This window comes from Sardina pilchardus, chromosome 4 (genome assembly GCF_963854185.1).
Source record: "Sardina pilchardus chromosome 4, fSarPil1.1, whole genome shotgun sequence".
Lineage (NCBI taxonomy): Eukaryota > Metazoa > Chordata > Actinopteri > Clupeiformes > Clupeidae > Sardina > Sardina pilchardus.
The window spans coordinates 21484548-21503537 of NC_084997.1; the positions used below are offsets into that span (position 1 = coordinate 21484548).

The 18990-nt window shown below is 41.2% G+C and overlaps 4 protein-coding genes across 5 annotated transcripts in view; 1 reads left to right on the plus strand and 3 right to left on the minus strand.

Moving 5' to 3' along the window:
- Window positions 1-974, plus strand: part of uggt2 (UDP-glucose glycoprotein glucosyltransferase 2) — a 44373-nt gene extending 43399 nt beyond the window's left edge. For both annotated transcript variants that reach the window (XM_062534593.1, XM_062534594.1), the window contains one exon: window positions 246-974. In XM_062534593.1, the coding sequence (XP_062390577.1) occupies window positions 246-268 (23 nt within the window). In that variant the 3' untranslated portion in view covers window positions 269-974. The remainder of the gene's footprint in view (window positions 1-245) is intronic.
- A 3797-nt stretch (window positions 975-4771) lies between these two features.
- Window positions 4772-14374, minus strand: dnajc3a (DnaJ (Hsp40) homolog, subfamily C, member 3a). The gene is made up of 12 exons (XM_062534596.1): window positions 14177-14374; window positions 13469-13579; window positions 12958-13082; window positions 11694-11768; window positions 11270-11422; window positions 10782-10963; window positions 10470-10589; window positions 8311-8416; window positions 8021-8141; window positions 6427-6559; window positions 6174-6322; window positions 4772-5543 (listed from the first exon to the last, which is right to left on the minus strand). The coding sequence occupies exons 1-12, from the start codon at window positions 14256-14258 to the stop codon at window positions 5383-5385; spliced, it is 1518 nt and encodes a 505-aa protein (XP_062390580.1). The 5' UTR covers window positions 14259-14374; the 3' UTR covers window positions 4772-5382.
- An 86-nt stretch (window positions 14375-14460) lies between these two features.
- Window positions 14461-16505, minus strand: LOC134078578 (claudin-10-like). Its single transcript, XM_062534600.1, has 5 exons — window positions 16123-16505; window positions 15869-16030; window positions 15636-15717; window positions 15416-15523; window positions 14461-15321 (listed from the first exon to the last, which is right to left on the minus strand). Exons 1-5 carry the CDS (start codon window positions 16352-16354, stop codon window positions 15141-15143), a joined length of 765 nt encoding a protein of 254 aa, XP_062390584.1. The 5' UTR covers window positions 16355-16505; the 3' UTR covers window positions 14461-15140.
- Window positions 16506-16720: 215 nt separating this feature from the next.
- cldn10l2 (claudin 10-like 2) lies at window positions 16721-18769 on the minus strand. Its single transcript, XM_062534599.1, has 5 exons — window positions 18411-18769; window positions 17970-18131; window positions 17795-17882; window positions 17535-17642; window positions 16721-17430 (listed from the first exon to the last, which is right to left on the minus strand). The coding sequence occupies exons 1-5, from the start codon at window positions 18640-18642 to the stop codon at window positions 17214-17216; spliced, it is 807 nt and encodes a 268-aa protein (XP_062390583.1). The 5' UTR covers window positions 18643-18769; the 3' UTR covers window positions 16721-17213.
- Between the last annotated feature and the right edge of the window lie 221 nt (window positions 18770-18990).

Sequence of the window (18990 nt, forward strand, 5' to 3'; positions counted from 1 at the left end):
TGAGAGGCACCCTATGCCTGTCCTCCGTACTCTGACTACAGACTCTAGGCTCCCACTGCATGCTTCTCTTACTGCATATCACAGAGCTTATTTACGACTGATTTATGATGTGGTGAAATCAAATGTGCGATCACTCTCATCTAGCAAAAAAAAAAAAAACTTTTTGGTGTCTAGTCAGTAGTCACTCAGGTGTATACCGCAGACATTTCAGACACTGAGTTGCATGTCATTTCTCCCCCCCTCAGGAAGTCAGCGCGATGAACTTTAGCACCTGTTGGTGTGCCTCGTGCCGAAGAGGAAAGTGAGATTTGCACCTAAAGGCTCCTGTGAAGCTTGAAGACTGCAGCTGTGCAAAGATGTACATTTCTCATGAACATTGCCAGCAAGTGTTACTGCTGAAGCGTCGCCAACAGGGGGCTACTCAGCAATTATTTTCTAAAAAGAACTCTTTCGTACAACGTACTTTTGTATTTATGGATGTTAAGCTTTCTGTCAGATTTGGGCACCAACTGCTGTAAATGACCACGTTGCTTTTCCTGTGAAACTGAGATGAAGAACAGTGAAGAATGAGGGTCAGGAGCAGCTCTGTGTATTTGTGGTATGAGTCTCTCGTACAACATAAATTCACGATTGCACTGGTTTGTAGGAATAACTCTTCTCATTTGTCCATATCCCACCTGAGGCCCATTGCCACAGTACGTGGGCAGTATGCATTGGTCCTGTATATCTGTCATCTTTCATACTGTAACTGCTGTGTACAATCTTTTATCCAACGTTATGAAAAATGGAGACCTGCCATTCTAAAAACATGAAATTATTGTCCATTTTTTTTTATTATTATTACTGGGATTTCCCCTTATATTCATACATTCCCTTTGGCTTTTAAAATGTCTGGCTCATTTGATCCTGTGTATAGTTATTCATTGCACTACTGTTGGAAATGAAAAGTAAACACTTGACTAAATATTTTCATACACGGCGCTCGTCAGAAGTTATTTTGTGAGTCGTGCTCGCTGGACCAGAGGTCAGTGTATAATAATACATTCTAAGTTACCTGTGTAATGATTTACAGGCTGCGTTGGAGCACCTTGGCAGGGCTGTAAGGATCTTAAGACCTGGACACCAGTTTTCCAATCCAGTGGAAAGTGTTCAGTCTTCCTACAGCTCAATTTTTATTGCCTCTTCAACTGGTAATGTGTTGTAAAAATGGATCCCCCCCCCCCCCCCCCCCTTGTGTTAATATACTTATACAAGGATATAGGAAAATCATCACAGATACATTACATGTGTTGGCCTTAGTCTGTCTTTTGTATTCATATTTCATACCAATGCTCTCAGGAATAAAGGGAAGAAGGAACATTCTTTTGATGAGTGTTTTTTTTTTTTTTATGAATTTGTATTCATAATCAGAGTAGTGTTAATTTCGTCAGACGAGACGAGACTAAATATGTTCGTCAACGACCTTTTTTTTCGAGACTAAGACGAGACGATGACGAGACTGAACCAATGTCCTGAAACGCTGACTAAGACTATAATAAAATGCATTACTGTTGACGAAAAAAGACGAGACTAAAATGTTTTGCATGATTGAAAAACTAAGATAAAATCTCTCTTCGTTTTCATCTACAAAATGAGAAGACAGAATATCTATGCTACCTGTTAAGCATTCAGAATAGTCCAAATTAATTCATGGGCGGCAGCTTTCCTGTAGGCTAGCTATGTGCTGTTGCTGTAACCCTGTGGCTGCGACGACTCATACTACGAGTCAACCCCGAGGAGGAAGAGATCCAAAGCCTGGCTCCATTTCACTAAACGTGATGAAATTTCTGCTGTCTGCAACCAGTGTAGTATTGTTATCGTGTAAGGGTAGTAATACCAGCAATATGTTAAAACATTTGTCCGTGAAGCATGGGATTAAGCTCCAAGAGTGTCATGTGTTCGACAGCCTACGGAGGGGTGCTAACGTTGCCCGGTCTAGGGCTCCAGAGTGCATATGCGCCCAAAATGTTCGAGTGTGCCTGAAAATAATTCTAGGTCGCACTGGTGCACCTGACGCTCGGGTGAAAGCATACGTTTCCTTCACATGTTTTAATTGTAGACTATGCGTGCAACTTAGCCAAACTGTATAGAAGTAACCCCCTTGGCCCGCTCTCTCTCCCTCTCCCTCTCTCGTGCGCCTGCCCCTCGACATGCACTTCACAATCGTGAAAGCAATGACGCATAGAAGACAACTAGCTACATTAGCCTATAATAATTTCGGTTAGCATCATAGCGTAGGCTCCTGCACAAATTTGATTCAAACTCTTGCATTCAATTTGACTGATCATCTCAATGTTTTCCAACTAAGACTCAAAAGGGCCTGTCCCAAGGAGAAAAAGTATTAGCTTACCTTGCAACTTAAACACACGTGGGGAAACTGAACAGTCCAACCAGGGGCCTATTTCACAAAACCAGAGTAAGTAGATCCAAGATAAGTGACGACACACGCGGTTGACCAAGCCTGGTCAAAGTAAACATGCAAAACACGTTTCACTAATGCTGAGCGCAGATGAGTTGAGGCGGCTAGGTCAAGCCAGGTGTAAGTTATTCGGTATGTGTGCGCGTTCTCGTTTCTCCCCCAAATAACTCACGGTTGGAATAAAAAAGACGCGAAAAATAGCGTCTTGCACACAAAGTGAACAACCGCTTTTGATATAGACTAACAACGAGGTAAAGTTGTACTTTTTTGGATGGGAATCATGATTATTTCTGTTACATAGCGGGAGTAGGTGTGGCAGACCAAGTGAATGCAAATGTACGTATGCACCCACGTGTGAGAGCTTCCTTGTCTCGGCACGCAACGTCATTAAGAAAGCGCTTTGCCACCGCAAAGATGCACACAGTATGACTATATATATCTTAATTTGTCGAATTAGTTGAAAACACCTTTGAAAAATGTCCCCTCCACTTCCAATAAACTACTAGGCTATTCATCAAACGTCCGTCAAAAAATAAGCAAACAAGGAGTATGTTATTAATTATAAGGCCACCATAATTTAAATAACATCCATATGGTATTAGGCAGACATTCTGCTGTGTTTTGCGAGTAAATGCAAGTAGCAAATAATATATAAATGGAATACAGCTCTTTGAAAAAATCGCATGGAGGTCTGATTTGAATGACATCTAGCTGAACCAATCAGATCATGCAATTACCATTAGAATTAACTTAGCTTGGCTGTTAGCCTGGTCGGGAGCAGGCTAGCTTCCAAGTATAAATTCCCATGGTAACTTATATGTGATCTCTTCTGTGAAACCAAGTCAAGGCTATGTTCATCCAGGATAACCCAGTAAGCCTGTCTAAATCCCCTATCTTGGTTTTGTGAAATACCCCCCAGTAGACTATAATAAGCTAGCCAACTATGCTACTTTGTTTACAATTTGAGGCTTCAAGCCGACAGCTGAATTAAAGAGGCAGAGTTGTAATATGAATAGTCATGAATGTCATAAATATCAGAAATGTCAGTAGTATAGATTAGAATATATAAAGAATTATATTATATATACTGTAGGCTATATATACATCTTTATAATTCTTTATAAAGAATATGTATATTCCTTATTGTGTTTTGAATAAAGACAAGCTTTTTCTACGCCTTATTGTTAAAAAATCATTCACATAATATGAAAGGAGAGCGATAAAAGGTGACTTTTTGGCGTTAAAGGCGATGCAATGAAAAATGAGGGTGCACCTACATTTTCTGGGAATCGATAAGAGAATTGATAAGGAATTGGATTGATAGGCAGAATCGATAATGCCATCGATATTGATAAAAACGTATCAATACCCATCCCTATATGGGACTACGTTTAGGCGCATAGTGCCATCTAGTGTAGCGGAGTAAAACATTCGTAGGCCTACTTTGGGTCTGGTCTGGATATTATTGGGGGAAAATTGAGACGTGTGAAACACATACAGTAGCTGAAACACTATTTGACTGAAATAGTAGCCTATTCAAACGTATCTTGTTATATAAAAAAGACTCAAATGTTTTGACTAAAAGTTGACTAAGATACCTTGACTAAAAGTTGACTAAGAAGTTTTCTTTTGACTAAAACAAGACTAAAATTATGAGACTTTAAGTCGACTAAAACTAGACTGACAAAAATGATATTTGAATGACTAAATATGACTAAGACTAAAAAGAACATTTCGTCACAAGACTAAGACTATGACTAAATTAAAAATAGGTGACAAAATTAACACTAAATCAGAGGTCCTTGCTTGGTTACTGATGAGCTCATTCCTAAGCAGTTATGGACTAAACTGGAATACAGCAATACCCAGATTAACTTTTTACCAAATCAATCTTTTTTTTTCATTACATGTACTCGTCATTATAACCTACCCTAACAATCTCAGATATCTCTCCTATTGGGCATATGTTCCAGATCGAATATGAAAAATAGCACATTGCAATATTAACATGTTATTTTATTTATTTAGGGAAAATATAATGTTTTGAGCTCATGTGGAAATTTGATAGAAGAAAACCCACTGTGTCCTCATTTACAGTTAAGTGTGATGAGCTCACGGTTCAGGTTTTGAAGCCTTGGATAAAGGGGCCCATCAATCTAGCTGAACCCCGCTGTCAGTTAGGGATTCACTCAGATTAAAATTTGCCACTGGATGGAACCAGCACTTTGGTGCCATCAGGTATCTAGCAGGGTGCACAATTGGGTGCAATCCATCTTCATTTACCGTCAACTTGTGCAAGGGATGATGCCGAACTCAGAGTGGAACAACTTTATTGTTATCACGAGGATTCTCTTCTGCAGTTGTTCACCTTACATTTGTTAATTGTGACTCGTTCAGAGCCAACTAATTAAATAGGCATAAATATTCTTCTTTTTTAGATATGTACAAATCAAAATGATTTAGTCCATATAAAAATAGTGCTTTTTTTTTCTATGTACACAAGAATCTCAAGAATAATTGACAATTGTATTTTTTGACACATCACTACAAAAAAGGTGCAGTGGTTGTTTTTTTGGAATTGGTCAAAATGTCTCGAGATTGAGATCCCTGAAGAAGACGCTTCAAGTATTCATGCACGCGTTAAGTTGGTTGCATTCCCGAGCTGAGGTCACTCACAGTACAGATGTACTCAGTCTCTTTGTTACCATTCAGACATACTGTAAGTGCAGGAATACACAAACACACACACACACACACACTCATAAACAGCGCTGAACATCTCCTTAGATGCTCCCTTTAGAGTGGAAAGGCATGGAGGTTTAATCCAAGTTAGTTTGGCCATATTGGGGAAAGTTGACCCCATATTTGGATGATGACCTGAAGCAGGTCGTTGGGTGGTCGGTCGGGCATCGTTCCGGTGCTTCTCAGTTATGGCTGAACTTGAAGTTGAACTGTCCAGAACCGAAAGGATTGAAGCCGCCGCCGAATGGGTTGAAGCCGCCGTGGAAGTGTTGCCCATGGTGACCGCCCTGCTGGCTCTCTGGGTCCATGGGGTCCTCTCCGTGGTCAAACTTACTTCTCATCTCTGCACGGAAAAATAAAAATAAATATACCACCGTAATTAGTGAACCACTAATTAGTATAGTTAGTCGCAGCCTGTATACTAATTTTGCAAAACTTCTTCAGCGATGAGGTTAATACATGGAGGTAATTAATATGGTATTAATATACTTTCGTTTCTTTTAACTTGCATAAAATACTTGTCCTGTGGTTTATATACAATGCGGCCAATACGCAGGAAATTACTGTACCCAAATGAAAAGCATTGGGCCACTGGTTCATTTTACATTCAATTCAATTCAATTCAATTTTATTTATAGAGCGCCAAAACATTACACATATCTCATGGTGCTTTACAGAGTGTTAAACCTTCAAAGAGAGCCCATGAGCAACAGGGGCAAGGAAAAAATCCCCAGAATTGGAGATACATATAGGAAGAAACCTCAGACAGATCCACGACTCAAGGGCCAAACCCATCTGCCTAGGGTCAGTTACAGTAGAGTAAAGTAATTTGTAGTATCAGAAGGTTCAAACAGTCCAGTATAGGGAATAAATAGTCCATCAGTAATCCATTAGTAATTTGGACATAAGAAAATGCCAATATGATCATCATTTCCCACGTGTCAGTCTGGCTCAGGTGAAAAGCATCGCCTACCTGGATCTGTGAGCACCTCTTTGGCCTGTGCAATGTCAATGAACCTCTTCTCGGCCTTCTTCTTGTCCTCGGGGTCCTGGAAGTTGTCTGGGTGCCACTGCTGAGCCAACTTCCTGTAGGCCTTGATGATCTCCTTCTTCTGAGCCGTCCTGCCATGACAACAGGGAACAAAGCCAGCCAGTTAGAGAGAGGACACGGGGAACATGTTGGACTGTGGCTGAATGGGGAAGCGCATTGGTTTTGTGTTCCTCACCTCTTAACTCCCAGAATCTTGTAATAGTCCCTCTTCTGGGACTGCTTCAGCAGTCGCTGGGCTCTCTCCAGTCCTTCCTTTATCTGACGGTCATTCTCACTGTGCTCCCGGGCGCTCTCAAAGTCTTTAATGGCTGCCAAGAGTGCACAAAAAAAAGGAGAACATTACATTACCTGACCTGGGCTTTGGCGCCATTCTCGTTCACTGAATTGACCCCTCATCCTACACAGTTCCTTTCTAAATGCCAACCGAATGCCTTTCGAGTCGTCAGCCCGTGAGTCTATTCATCTTGCCCAAAGTGAGTTCACCGAGCTGAACCCAAAAAGAAATGTCTCATCTTGTAGCCACAGGCATTACTGATGGACGTATTACCAAAGGGTGCTGACTGAAATGTTCAGACAGGTAGAAATATCTTCTAAACAGTTGCACGGCCTCGCTCCCTTGGTCCCAGAAGCCATCTGCTTGGAGCAGTAGGAGGGATATGGCTGTGAGTTTCCCCGTGTACTGAAGTGTGTGTGTGCGCGCGCTCACCGCAAGCTGTTTACCCTGAAAACGCTCGCTCTAGTGGGACGCTGACAGTTTAAAAGCAGGCCCGGTGCCCGACGCCACCACCGACTGCTGTGTTTCACGCCCAAGCAGCTAAAGTGCTTTAATGATAATTTACTCCTTGCTCACACGGCTACCCACCCCTCATCTCTCTCTCTCTCTCTCTCTCTCTCTCGGTGTGTCTCTCTCTCTCTCTCTCTTTCTCTCTCAAACACACACACACACACACACACACACACACACCCTACACTCCTTCTGCCCCCCACCAAACACGTACACATGGTTGCTATGGCAGTGGCTGGGAAGACGGTGGGGGTATTTGTATCTGACAGCTCAGAGGGCCAGTAACCATCTCAGAAAAACAAACACACGGGAGGCTATTTGAATACCGGCAAAACGTGCCGATACTGTGAGTGGCAAATGATTGGATTGGAAACCTGCACACAGCGGAAAACACCAAACCCCTTTTTGCTCAGACAATCTGGGTATGCTATGGAACACTCCCCTTCAAGGGTAAAAAAAAATAAAAAATAGAAAAAAAACCCTAACTAATTCAGGAAGTGGAATCCAGAAAGGCAAAAAGGTCTAGAGTCCTGGGGTGGACTATGGGTGGACCCGTGTTACTGTTGAGACGCAGCAGCAGCGCAATTAGCTGTGCACCCCGAGGCTGTTGGGGAAACACTCCCTCCTTTTGGCTCACTTCCCTGTGGGTGGTCTCTTCCGCACTCCTCTCCCGGCCTTGGCAGTTGGCACAGATGGCAGGAGAGGAGGAGGGGGAAGAGCGGCAGCAGGCAGAGGTGTGTTGGCACAACCCCCATGCACTGGCCCCACTGGGCTGATTAATGACCAGCTCCCTGGTGCTCGGCTCCTATCTTAGGCAGCTGAATAGTCGGGGCGCACTCACTGTACCCCATTCTTCATCCCTTTTGCGGCCTGCAGTTGTGTCGACGGGATTTTTGCTGCTGGATGTCTATAAGCCATTCACATGAACAAGAGTTGCTGTTCAGAAATAGCAGATATCTTGCTGATTTTTGATGTTTTCTTTTACCTTCTTCGTACTGCTCCTCCAGCAGGTAGGCCTCTGCTCGGTCCTTCAGGATGCTCACATTGTTTGGCTCGGACTCTAAGGCTTCGCTGCACACCTCGAGGGCTCGGGCACCTTGCTGGTCCTTTTAAAGCACAACATTCATTAGTGAGTCAGAGCAACAGACATTAACCCTTCCATTCATACAGCACGGAAAACTGTCATTTTCTGCTTCAATTAAATTCAGATATGTGGATTCCAGTCCAGATTTGTTTGTGCAGAGTGCCCCCTGCTGGCGAGAGACTGCAGCTCACCTTGGACAAGCTGTGGCAGATGCGCTCCTTGGCTTGCTGGAGGTACTGAGGCACGTTTGGTTCAGTCTTCATTACAGCCTCATACTTATTAACAGCATCCCCATATCTGCATAATATGGAAATTAATGAGGCTGCTTTTATTATGCATCTCTAGGGATGATGTATGAATAACATGGAGTCATATGATGATGATGATGATTATGAAAATCATATACAGAAATGAGATTGTTTATGGCTATGGCTATGGCTATGGTTATTTAGCAGACGCCTTTGTCCAAAGCGACATACAAATAAATAACAATACAAATTAAATTAACAATGAACAATTACAAACTAGGGAGAATAGTAATATTATCAGTAAAACAATAATTTTAAGCACTAACCTAATGAGAAATAAAACAGTGAAATGAGAATAGCAATCAAATAAGTCACTCAGTTAATTAAATATAATAATAATAACTAAAGCATGGTATGGCTAAATTTAAGGACAATAGCAAAATAAATTTCAAATTCTATCAATAGACAAATTATAACAAAACAATACTATTATACAAACCATAACACATCACAAACTCAAAGGACTAAGTGCATATTAAATAAATATGCCTTAAGGCCCCTCTTAAAAGATCCAAAGCTGTTGCTGGAACGGAGAGCTCTGGGCAACTCATTCCACCAACACGGAACCACTGAAGAATAGGATCTACAATTTGACCTAGCATGTATGGTTGGTCGACATAACAGACGCTCCTCAGAAGATCGCAATGGGCGGTTGGGAATGTACATCGTGATTAAAGAACTGAAGTAGCTGGGAGCAGATCCAGTCAGTGTCCTATAGGCCAGAGTGAGAGATTTAAATTTAATTCTGGCTACTATAGGGAGCCAGTGGAGAGTAACTAGGAGAGGGGTTACATGTGTCCTCTTTGGCTGATTGAAGACCAGTCGTGCTGCAGCATTCTGAATCAACTGTAGTGGTCTTAATACACAAGCAGGTAGGCCAGCTAACAGAGAATTACAGTAGTCCAGCTTGGAGATAACCATTGCCTGTACAAGAAGCTGAGTGGAATCTTGTGTCAGATAAGGTCTGATCTTCCTAATGTTGTACAGGGTATACCGACATGACTTTGCAATTGAGGCAACATGCTCAGAGAAAGTAAGTTGGTCATCAATTATGACACCCAAGTTACGTGCCGATCTGGTTGGAGTCAGTGAGGATGAATCAAGCTGGATATTGATCTGTTGGGGAATAGCTGTTTTTGCTGGAAACACCAAGAGCTCAGTTTTGGAAAGATTAAGCTGAAGGTGCTGATCCTTCATCCAGATTGAAATGTCCTTCAGGCATGCAGAGATCCGATGGGAAACACTAGAGTCCTCAGGTGGGAAGGATAGGAAAAGTTGAGTGTCGTCCGCATAGCAATGATATTCAAATCCATGAGAGCGAATAATCCCACCTAAAGAAGTGGTGTAAATAGAGAAAAGGAGGGGCCCTAATACTGATCCTTGGGGGACTCCTGTAGTGAGGTCATGAGACTTTGATATCTGTCCCTGCCAAGACACGCTAAAAGAACGCCCTTTAAGGTAAGACTTGAACCAGTCAAGAGCTTTCCCAGAAATTCCCAGTTCATATAGTGTAGAAAGGAGAATGTCATGGTTAACCGTATCAAAGGCTGCAGATAAATCTAACAGAATTAACACTGATGACTGAGCAGAGGACTTAGCTACTCTCAATGCTTCAGTCACAGATAGAAGAGCAGTTTCAGTAGAATGACCACTCTTGAAACCAGACTGCATAGGGTCTAGTAGGTTATTCTGATAGAGGAAGTCACACATTTGCTTGAAGACCACTTTCTCCAAAACCTTTGACAAGAAAGGAAGAAGGGAGACAGGTCTGTAGTTCTTCACATCAGTTGAATTAAGTGTACTTTTCTTCAGCAAAGGCGTAATTCTTGCCTGTTTAAAAGAAGAAGGAACTATTCCAGAACTGAGTGAAGTATTAAATACATGTGTGACTGCCAGTATAATAGCATAAACATTTGAGCTTACAGCAGTACTGACGAAATACTGCCACTAACAAGTTATAGTCCAGGGGAAGGAGTATTTACGCATTGCATTTCAGACGGCCTTGTGAGCTGAGGGTGTGTAAATACTGTATGAGAACGTACCTCTCTTCCTGGATCAGCTCCTCTGCAGCCTGAATCTGTTTGCTCAACTTCTTCACCTGCTTGTAGTGACTGAAGCACTGTTTGTGGTCTGGATCCAGCTTGAGACACTCCCGTATCGTACTAACAAAAGAGATGTTCATTTAAGTCAACAACAGAACACCCGTGCAGCGATCTCTCTGACTGACACACACACAGACACACACAGACACACACAGACACACACAGACACACACAGACACACAGACACACGTTTGTAGGTCAGTGCAGCTGTGACAGTGTGGCCTGTTGCCGTCTCTCAAACAAAGCCCTTACTCGAGAGAAGTCTGGTGGTCTCCCAGGTGGTAGTAGATTTTACTGAGCTTGAAGAAGGCCTCTGTGTTGTCGCTCCTCAGCTTGGAGGTGGCCTTCAGGTCAGTGATGGCTTTTGCCATCTCGCCCATCTGGATGAAGCATTCAGCTCGCATGTCTCGCGCATCCACATCCCAGGTGCATGTCTGACAGGGGACAAGCACACTCACTCAACTCAAGGGACTAGTGGGAAAGACATCACAAAGCCCCCAGCAGTGGTGCTACAAGCACGCCGTATTCTGTTGTTAGCATACAGCACAGGAGGACTGCTGTACACCATATTCAACCCCTTCTAAAAGAATTGGTTCAGTTTATCCAAAAATAGTAGAACAAAAGTCCATCAACTGTACCTGCCTTGTTATAAAACACAATGTCTAGGTGTTCAATCTTATCAGTATGAAATCAGGACTACCATGATATAATGGCGTGTGACTGGGTGTTTGGAATCTCACCTCAATGACTGGATCCAAATAGAGCACAGCAGTGCTATAATCTCTGTCAGCAAAGTGAGCTCGAGCCTGGACCACTAGCCTCTGGATCTCGTCTGATTTGGTCAGCTGGCTTTGGGCTTCTTTCTCATCTTTGTCACTGGGATTTGATTTGAGCTGGGCAGCAGGATAGATATAACATGTCATATTTCAAAGTTCATTTGAAATAATGCTATGCAGCAGAATAAATATAGGCTATAAAGCAATATTTAACAAATGTGAAAGGGCACAATCTGCAAGAAATATACAATAGAGAATAGAAAGCCGTTGACTGATTTATCAACCATCGGTTGACATTGACAATAACATCATAACAGGCAGCCTTGCTACAGACAACAGATCCCATACCAATTCAGAAAATAATGTGATTAAAACAGGACTAGCTTACCACTCTTTTAAAGTCTGCCTCTGCTTCGTCAAGCTTCCCCTGCTTCAACAGGAGGTTTCCTCTCTGAAGTACTGCCTGTTAAAACAAAACAAAGGATTCACACAGGTGTTATTTTTCTCTTAAATGTCAACAGAGTGTGAAAGACCAGTGGGCTATTCCAGAAAGAAGGTTTAACAAACCCTGTCTATTCCTGATATGTGGGTTGATCAGCCCTGAGATGGGGAAACTCTGAGATTTCCGTTTCCAATACAGTGGATATGGTTAGTTCAATCTGCAGAGAGTTTGTTCACTCCTAGTACAGTGTGTTTATCATGACAGCTGGTTAGAAAACTTAACCAACTTCCTATTATGTCACTTCATTTAACAAGTTATCCCTATGAGCAGTGTGAACATTTTCTAAGGAAAATGCAGCACAGTCATAGAATTAAGTTAAACTGGTGATTGCTGGTCATCAGAAAATTATTAAAATTGGCTGTGCTGTTCATTGTTTTATGTTTACCCTATAATCTGACCAGTGACTTAAAATTACTTAAAAAACCCTAACAGCACAAAATTATGTTTTATGACACCAGCAATTACAAATGGTATGGTATCCTACTACCATTAGCCTACTATTTCTACATTTTTAACCTACTATGTTGCTTCACCTGTGAGTTTAAGCCAGTAGCCTTGATTCATGGGGACAGAGGCAAGGCTAAGTACTTGGCAACTTTTTAATTGCAAAACGATAACGTTTGATATGCGATGGTTAATATATTTGTGATATCAAAATCCTCCCTGGGTGTATGCAAATTGAGTCACCCTTGCATCAGACTGATAACCCGACAATGACGACCCATGTGTCCAATACCAGCTCAGTGGGACAGATATGGAGAAAGACTGAGTTTGTTAAAGAAAACCTGCTTGGGAACAGGGGGGTGGGGGTTAACTTATAGTAAGTGCTAAACCTCCTAATAGATCAGCTGTATGGCTTCATTCTCCTAAGAAAACAACGCCATAGGGCTCTTGTTGTAGGAGGTTTACCACTTACTGTACTCAAGTTAACTTACACAGGTTTGTCACTCAACCACGTACTTGGAATACCCCCCAGGTTATGTTCACACACAGAGTCAGTTACTGTGGTAACTGACCCAATGTTTTGAGTTTTGAGTTCCAGTTTTTTACTGGAATGGGAGTCACTCTTTTCAGATTTTTAACAAAACCTGCTTTCTGGAATAGACCTCTGACACATCATTCTCAACACATGGAAAAGAAAACTACTCACTGCTGTGAAATCAGGCTTAAGTTCAATAACTTTGCTTAAATCCGGCAATGCTGATTTGGATTTTCCCATCGCAAAGTATACGGTAGCTCTTCTATAGTATGCCATGTAATTTTTTGGATCTCCATCTAAAAGTGAAAAGAAAAAAGTATAAAAACAATGACTTGTTGCTCAAGCTTCTGGAGCTATACATTTCATTTGTTTGGAACAGATTTTGAGTAAATAAAAGGGTTTTCATGATTACTAAAGAAGCAATTACTAATTACTGACCAAGTATTCATAGTCAAACGTTATATCAAATATTATCACAGTTCTAATATTTCTTGTTATTGTTCAACTTAAACAGGTGACATTGGGGAATGTGTTAATAAATGTGTTCCAAAATGTTTCAAAATACCATTGTAGTTTCTTATAATATACACACATTTTACATCCATTCACCTTTTGTTCAAAATGCTTTTAACTTTTCTAATGTTATTTGGCTGGAATGATATCGTGAGACACACTCGCTCACCTATGGCTGCATGGAAGTGCGACAGTGCATCAGCCAGCTGGCCCGCAGCTAGGAGTTTCTTTCCCATCTCCAGATGATTCTCAACATCCCCGGTCTTCCCACATCTCACGCCTGCAACCAAGGCAAGTTGTGAGACGATAACGTTGACATTACTGACCTGGCAAATGACTGTTCTATGGCGTGTTGCTTACTTGGTCATATCGTTCAGCTAATAACAGCTAGGCTAAGTTAGCTTTCTGTCATAGCATCATGATAGCTCCCTCTTTCCCACGAGGAAACTTTGGTAACGTTAACTCTGTCCGACGAGTGCGACTGAATTTAGCAAGCCATGAGTTAGAGTTAATGAACTTCAGTACAATAGTCTGGTTTATAAGTGCAAATGCCATGGTCCACCATGAATTCCCTGATGTTAGTCTAGTCGTTGGGATTCTTGTGCCCAACATTGGTTACAGTGCAGCTGCTAATTAACCTTAGCTCCAAATGGGAGCTGTAAAATTGGCTTAACGTTAACGTACATTACATGGCTAGCTAAATCACCGGTCCCCTGTAATCCACTCCAGGCTGCATTTTGGCATAACAACACAACAAACTCTGCTGCCAGAATAAAAGACTAGAACTAATTGATTAGATATAGGTATAGTATATAGAGTAGCGTTTACTTAAGTTAACGTTAACTTAGCTACTTTAAGTTAGGCTCCGTTAACTTACCTTGGTATCGCAGGTCAATCAAAACAAGGACAAATGGAACATAATTTAGGATTTTGTGTACGATTGGGTTTACTGAGACCATGATCAATGCTCATCGATAGCTCCCTGCAGACACACTTGAAATATTTTCCCTGTCTGACTAGTACATAACAGTTGAATGTTTGGTAGGCACTTTCCAAGAGATTTCAAATGACATGTCAGTACCCCAGTAAAGCAGAACCGAAGTCCACTGGTCGTGGGACACTGTGATTGGTCCATGAGTTTCCAAACTCCGCCCCGATTGTTTGGCTCAACGAAGTCCGGCCACGGCAGCACTAACGAGGACAGTGTCCTATACCAGGATACCACATTTGTTATGATCATCACAATCAGTATTGAGGAACTTTTCCAAGCTTAAGTAAATGTCTCTGCTATAAAATGCCGACATGCAGGACGTCAAACGTCTGTTCTGAACCTGGTAGACTGGCAACATGAAAATAGTCTTCTTGACCCATGGCCATATGTGACCTGATGAGCCGATGGTGACCTAATGCAGCAGTAGCCTATACCTAGGCCAAACATATGGTAATAATATTCTGCATGGGTCACATGAAGTAGGTCTACCGCAATGTATAGAAAGTCTGGGATAATACAGTGGATTAAACTTTATTAGCCAGAAAATCATAGTGACCAATTAAATAGCTTGACACTATAAATGTAGGCCATGAATGTCCTACGAGTGAAAGTATCCACATCAGCAGGTAATAGAGCCAAACAAAAATACAAGTCTTCTGAATACAACACTTCTTATTCTGTTCTTATCCATCACATTTTTTATTTAAAATTGAATTCTGTTTTTTGTTGTTGTTTTGTAAAAGTGACAATATTTAGCATCATAAGATGGTCGTTTCAAATTCACTGCATTGTCATCTATTGCACATCTGTTGCATTTGGCATCTTTTCTTGTGTTTTGAGAGCCTCAACTCTACACATATGCGTCTGTGCTGTTGGTTCTGCCGGAGCTTCTGCTGGGGGTTTTGGACTTCCGGCTCTCTCTGTCAGGGATTGGAGACGGTGGCAAGGTGTCAGCCAGCTTAGGTGCGTAGGAAATAAACGATGGGGGAGCACGGTAAGCGGTGTACACCGGCACATCTGTATTATCCGGGCTGAAATGAGAGAATGCAAAAATCTGAGTAGTTCTCTATGTGTATTTGTAGGATAACACTTTCCTTAGATATTGCTCATATAAATGTGTATTACCTTGATCTACAGCCCTCTTTTCCTGCAAAGATGCTGTAGACAAGCCCCCCACATATCAACAGAAAGGATCCACCCCAGCCAATGAACAGACCTGCACCTAACTCAAACCTGTTGATATGTTCCATCAGTTAGTGCTCACTCAACAACTCTCTGTTCCCTTTGTTGCTATACCACTCAATACTTGTTTCGGTGTTAAGGAGAGCAGCAAAAGTCTACTTACTTTTGTCCCCTGAATCTAGGGTTTTTAAACTCAGACACAACTTTGTCGCCATACCAGGAGAAAGCAAACATAGCGCATATTCCTGATTGGGAAGATCAACAATGAATTATTGTTATAATCATCATTATCCATTAATGAATTACAGTTTATTCTGTACATAATTAATCAATAGTAAATAATAATAATAATAATAATAATGATAATAATAATAATTGTAAATTTAAATGAATCACCTGAAATCAGATAGTTAATTCCAGCTGCAAAGGTCACTCTGGCATTAATAATTTCAGTTCCTCCAATCTTGGTACACTTCATTCCCACCAAAGCAAGAATTGCTCCAAAAAATCCCAAGACTATTGCGATGATGATCAGAGAACGGCACAAATGTATATACACTGTTCAAAGGATAAAGAGACATACCATACGTCATTGTAACACACTGTGCTGTAAATCTTGCAATGATCTTTTCAAAAGCATTTACACTTACGTTGAAGCGCAAGCATAGATGGAAATCCCTTGCAGTCAGAAACTCCGGTTGAATCTGAGATGCAGTCTTTCCATAAATTGGAGAAGTAGTTAGAAGTAGTAAGAACGATGCTTTCTACCTCTGACCAGGTCCAGGTCTCAATCGGCATTGTAGAACAAACAAGGATCCATCCACACACGCAAACCACAAAACATCCTATCTCCGAATACATAATCACTGTCCTGTACTTCATGGCTGTTGGTAATAGTTAAAAGGGTCTGAGGAACCTGAATGTAGTTGGTGCTTTTTCTGGACTACTGCTACACTTCAACACGTACTGTATGATCAGTCCACAAGACTGAAAACCTAAGCACAGGGAGCGTTTTTTTGTCTCCTCCTTTTAAGGGTGGTGTTCTTCTGGACTCCCCTGCAGGTGTTGTGAAGGGAGTGTTCAGACATTTGTCTTGTCTGGTGAAGGTCACGTTGCACAGAAACAGTGTCATGTTTATTATTGATATGAAAACGAGGGACCGCCACCATGGCTTCATCAACAACATGCCTAACAGATATTCCACACAGTATTCCACTTTCTTTTTTAACATTTATTTATTTAATTTATATCCATCATTGTGTTCAAGCAATTCAAGTATTTACAATATATGATACATTAATAGGCCTATTTATAATTTTTTCCTGATAAAAAAAATATTTTGTCACTGAGATTGGATTTGAAGTGACTTGAAGTGATCAGACTTCATTAATATACTAATTACTATAATTACTTTGGCTTACTGCTCAATTAGGGGTGGCAATCCATTTTCATTTGTTCATATGATCTTGAAACAATGTAACACATTATGCCAATGGTATCATATTTATTTATTTATTTATTTATTAGTAAGCTTATAAATAGATAGGTACATTACAAAGCATACAGTATACATAGTTTAAAATGGCATTTATTATCAGTTTATTTACAGAAGCATTTGTTGGGTACATGTATTTCTATTGCGGAACCCATAACCATTTTAGTTTAGTCAAATTCGTAAATGTCAGACTAGTCACAGATTAGTCATACTGCATCATCATATACTACTGTAGGTGTGTGCAGCTCACACAAATGCATCTCTTGCTGATCTCTCCTCAGTTATTTGGCTAATCCTGGATACCCTGGAGCTGCTAGTGTATCCTGATGATCTTGATTGCCTTGATTGCCTTGATGGCCGTGGGAGGCCATAGTATGAAGCCCCATAGTACGGTGTTCTGTTCCTGGAGCCCATGTAGGTCTGAGGATCCATGTATGTGCGCGGAGCTAAAGCATACACAACCCTGGAAAACAAGTCAGTTATGTCTGCATTTATTTGTGTTCTGTTGATTATGTAAGCATAGTTCGTGATAAGTTTATTTTTCAGATAATTCCATTTAAACTATACCTTTTGGGGAAGAGGATTCGGTACACAGTGACTGCATACAGAAGGGAGCCTAGGATGATGAGAAAGGCGGCCACCAAGCCAAGAAATATCGGAGTTCCAATGCCATACCTGAAAACAATACATACTATTCTATGGCATCATGTCCAACAATCCCTATATCAATAATAATAAAAATGCCAGCAGCATTTGCAAATAGTTGTAGTATCTGGCCTAGCTCAATTCAGAAATTTAAAAGCAAAAGTTGAAGTCTATTATCTCACCTCAGGACACCTCTCTCCAGAGAGTGAGCAAAAGTGGTTCTGGCAACTCTGTTGAGGTATAAGCAATAAGCAGCAATGTCTGAAACACCTAAGTGGAGACAAATATCACATTAAGACAACCAATACAGTTGGGAAAAACAGTTTTTCAAGAAAAGTATAGCACCACTTTGCTTACCACCAACAAAATGGAAAATGGCTCCAATGAAAACAAGTCTGTCTTTAGCTTTCTCACTTCCCCCAATGTAGGTGCATTCCATGCCAATAAAGCATAATATGGCAGCGACAAATCCAAAGGCCATGCCCACCATCAGCAGTCCTCTGACAGCCTGGACATAGGCTACATAAGAAAGAAGTCATTTACCAAATTATATTTATGTTTAGGCTACTGTGAAAAAGATTTATACATATTTTTACAATCTTGACTTCATTGCCATATTAATAGTCTACAGAGGTTCTATAATTCCAGTTGTCCAATGATTCTTAATTTATTCAGTAATGGTTATGTCAAACATACAAATGCCCCAGTGGAATGATTTCATGATTTCATTGTCACCCCAATGTGAGAAAGAAGTTCTATTGAGCCCCTCCCTGTCATCTGCGGAAATACAGTACATACGTGTGACACCCCACAAGACATCGTAATCTCTGCAGTTGGTTATGGCTGTGGTGTCGGTGAAGCAGTCCCTCCACAAGTTGGACCAGTACGATGCTGCCTTGATGATCCAAGAGCCGCCTTGGCCACCGATAGAAGTGATCCTCCAGTAGTCCATTGCCATTGTGCAGCACACAAAAACCCAACCGAGGGTTGAGATCAGGAAGCCAAAGATCTGAATCAGTCTTTTCCTCATGTCTGTGCAGATTTGGAATCGATAACCTGATGTGTCACTCCTCTGAGTTTCTCAGAGTAAAGACATATCAGATACTAGAGATGTTGAAGTAGCTGTTTCTCCAGCAGGAAGTATTAGCTTACTTGAGATGGCAAGGATGAGTTTCGGTGTCTGGTTCCGTGTTTCTTGGTGCCCCTGGAGGATATGGGCTGTGTTGTTATCTTCATCATAGAGACTGTTTACTGTAAACTAATGACTGCATGCAGCCTTCCCTAAAAAAGCTTTTTAAAGGACCTGTTTCTTATCAATCAACAAGATGAACAATGACATATGAAGTCAGTCACATGCAATGTGTGCAAGTGTCCAACA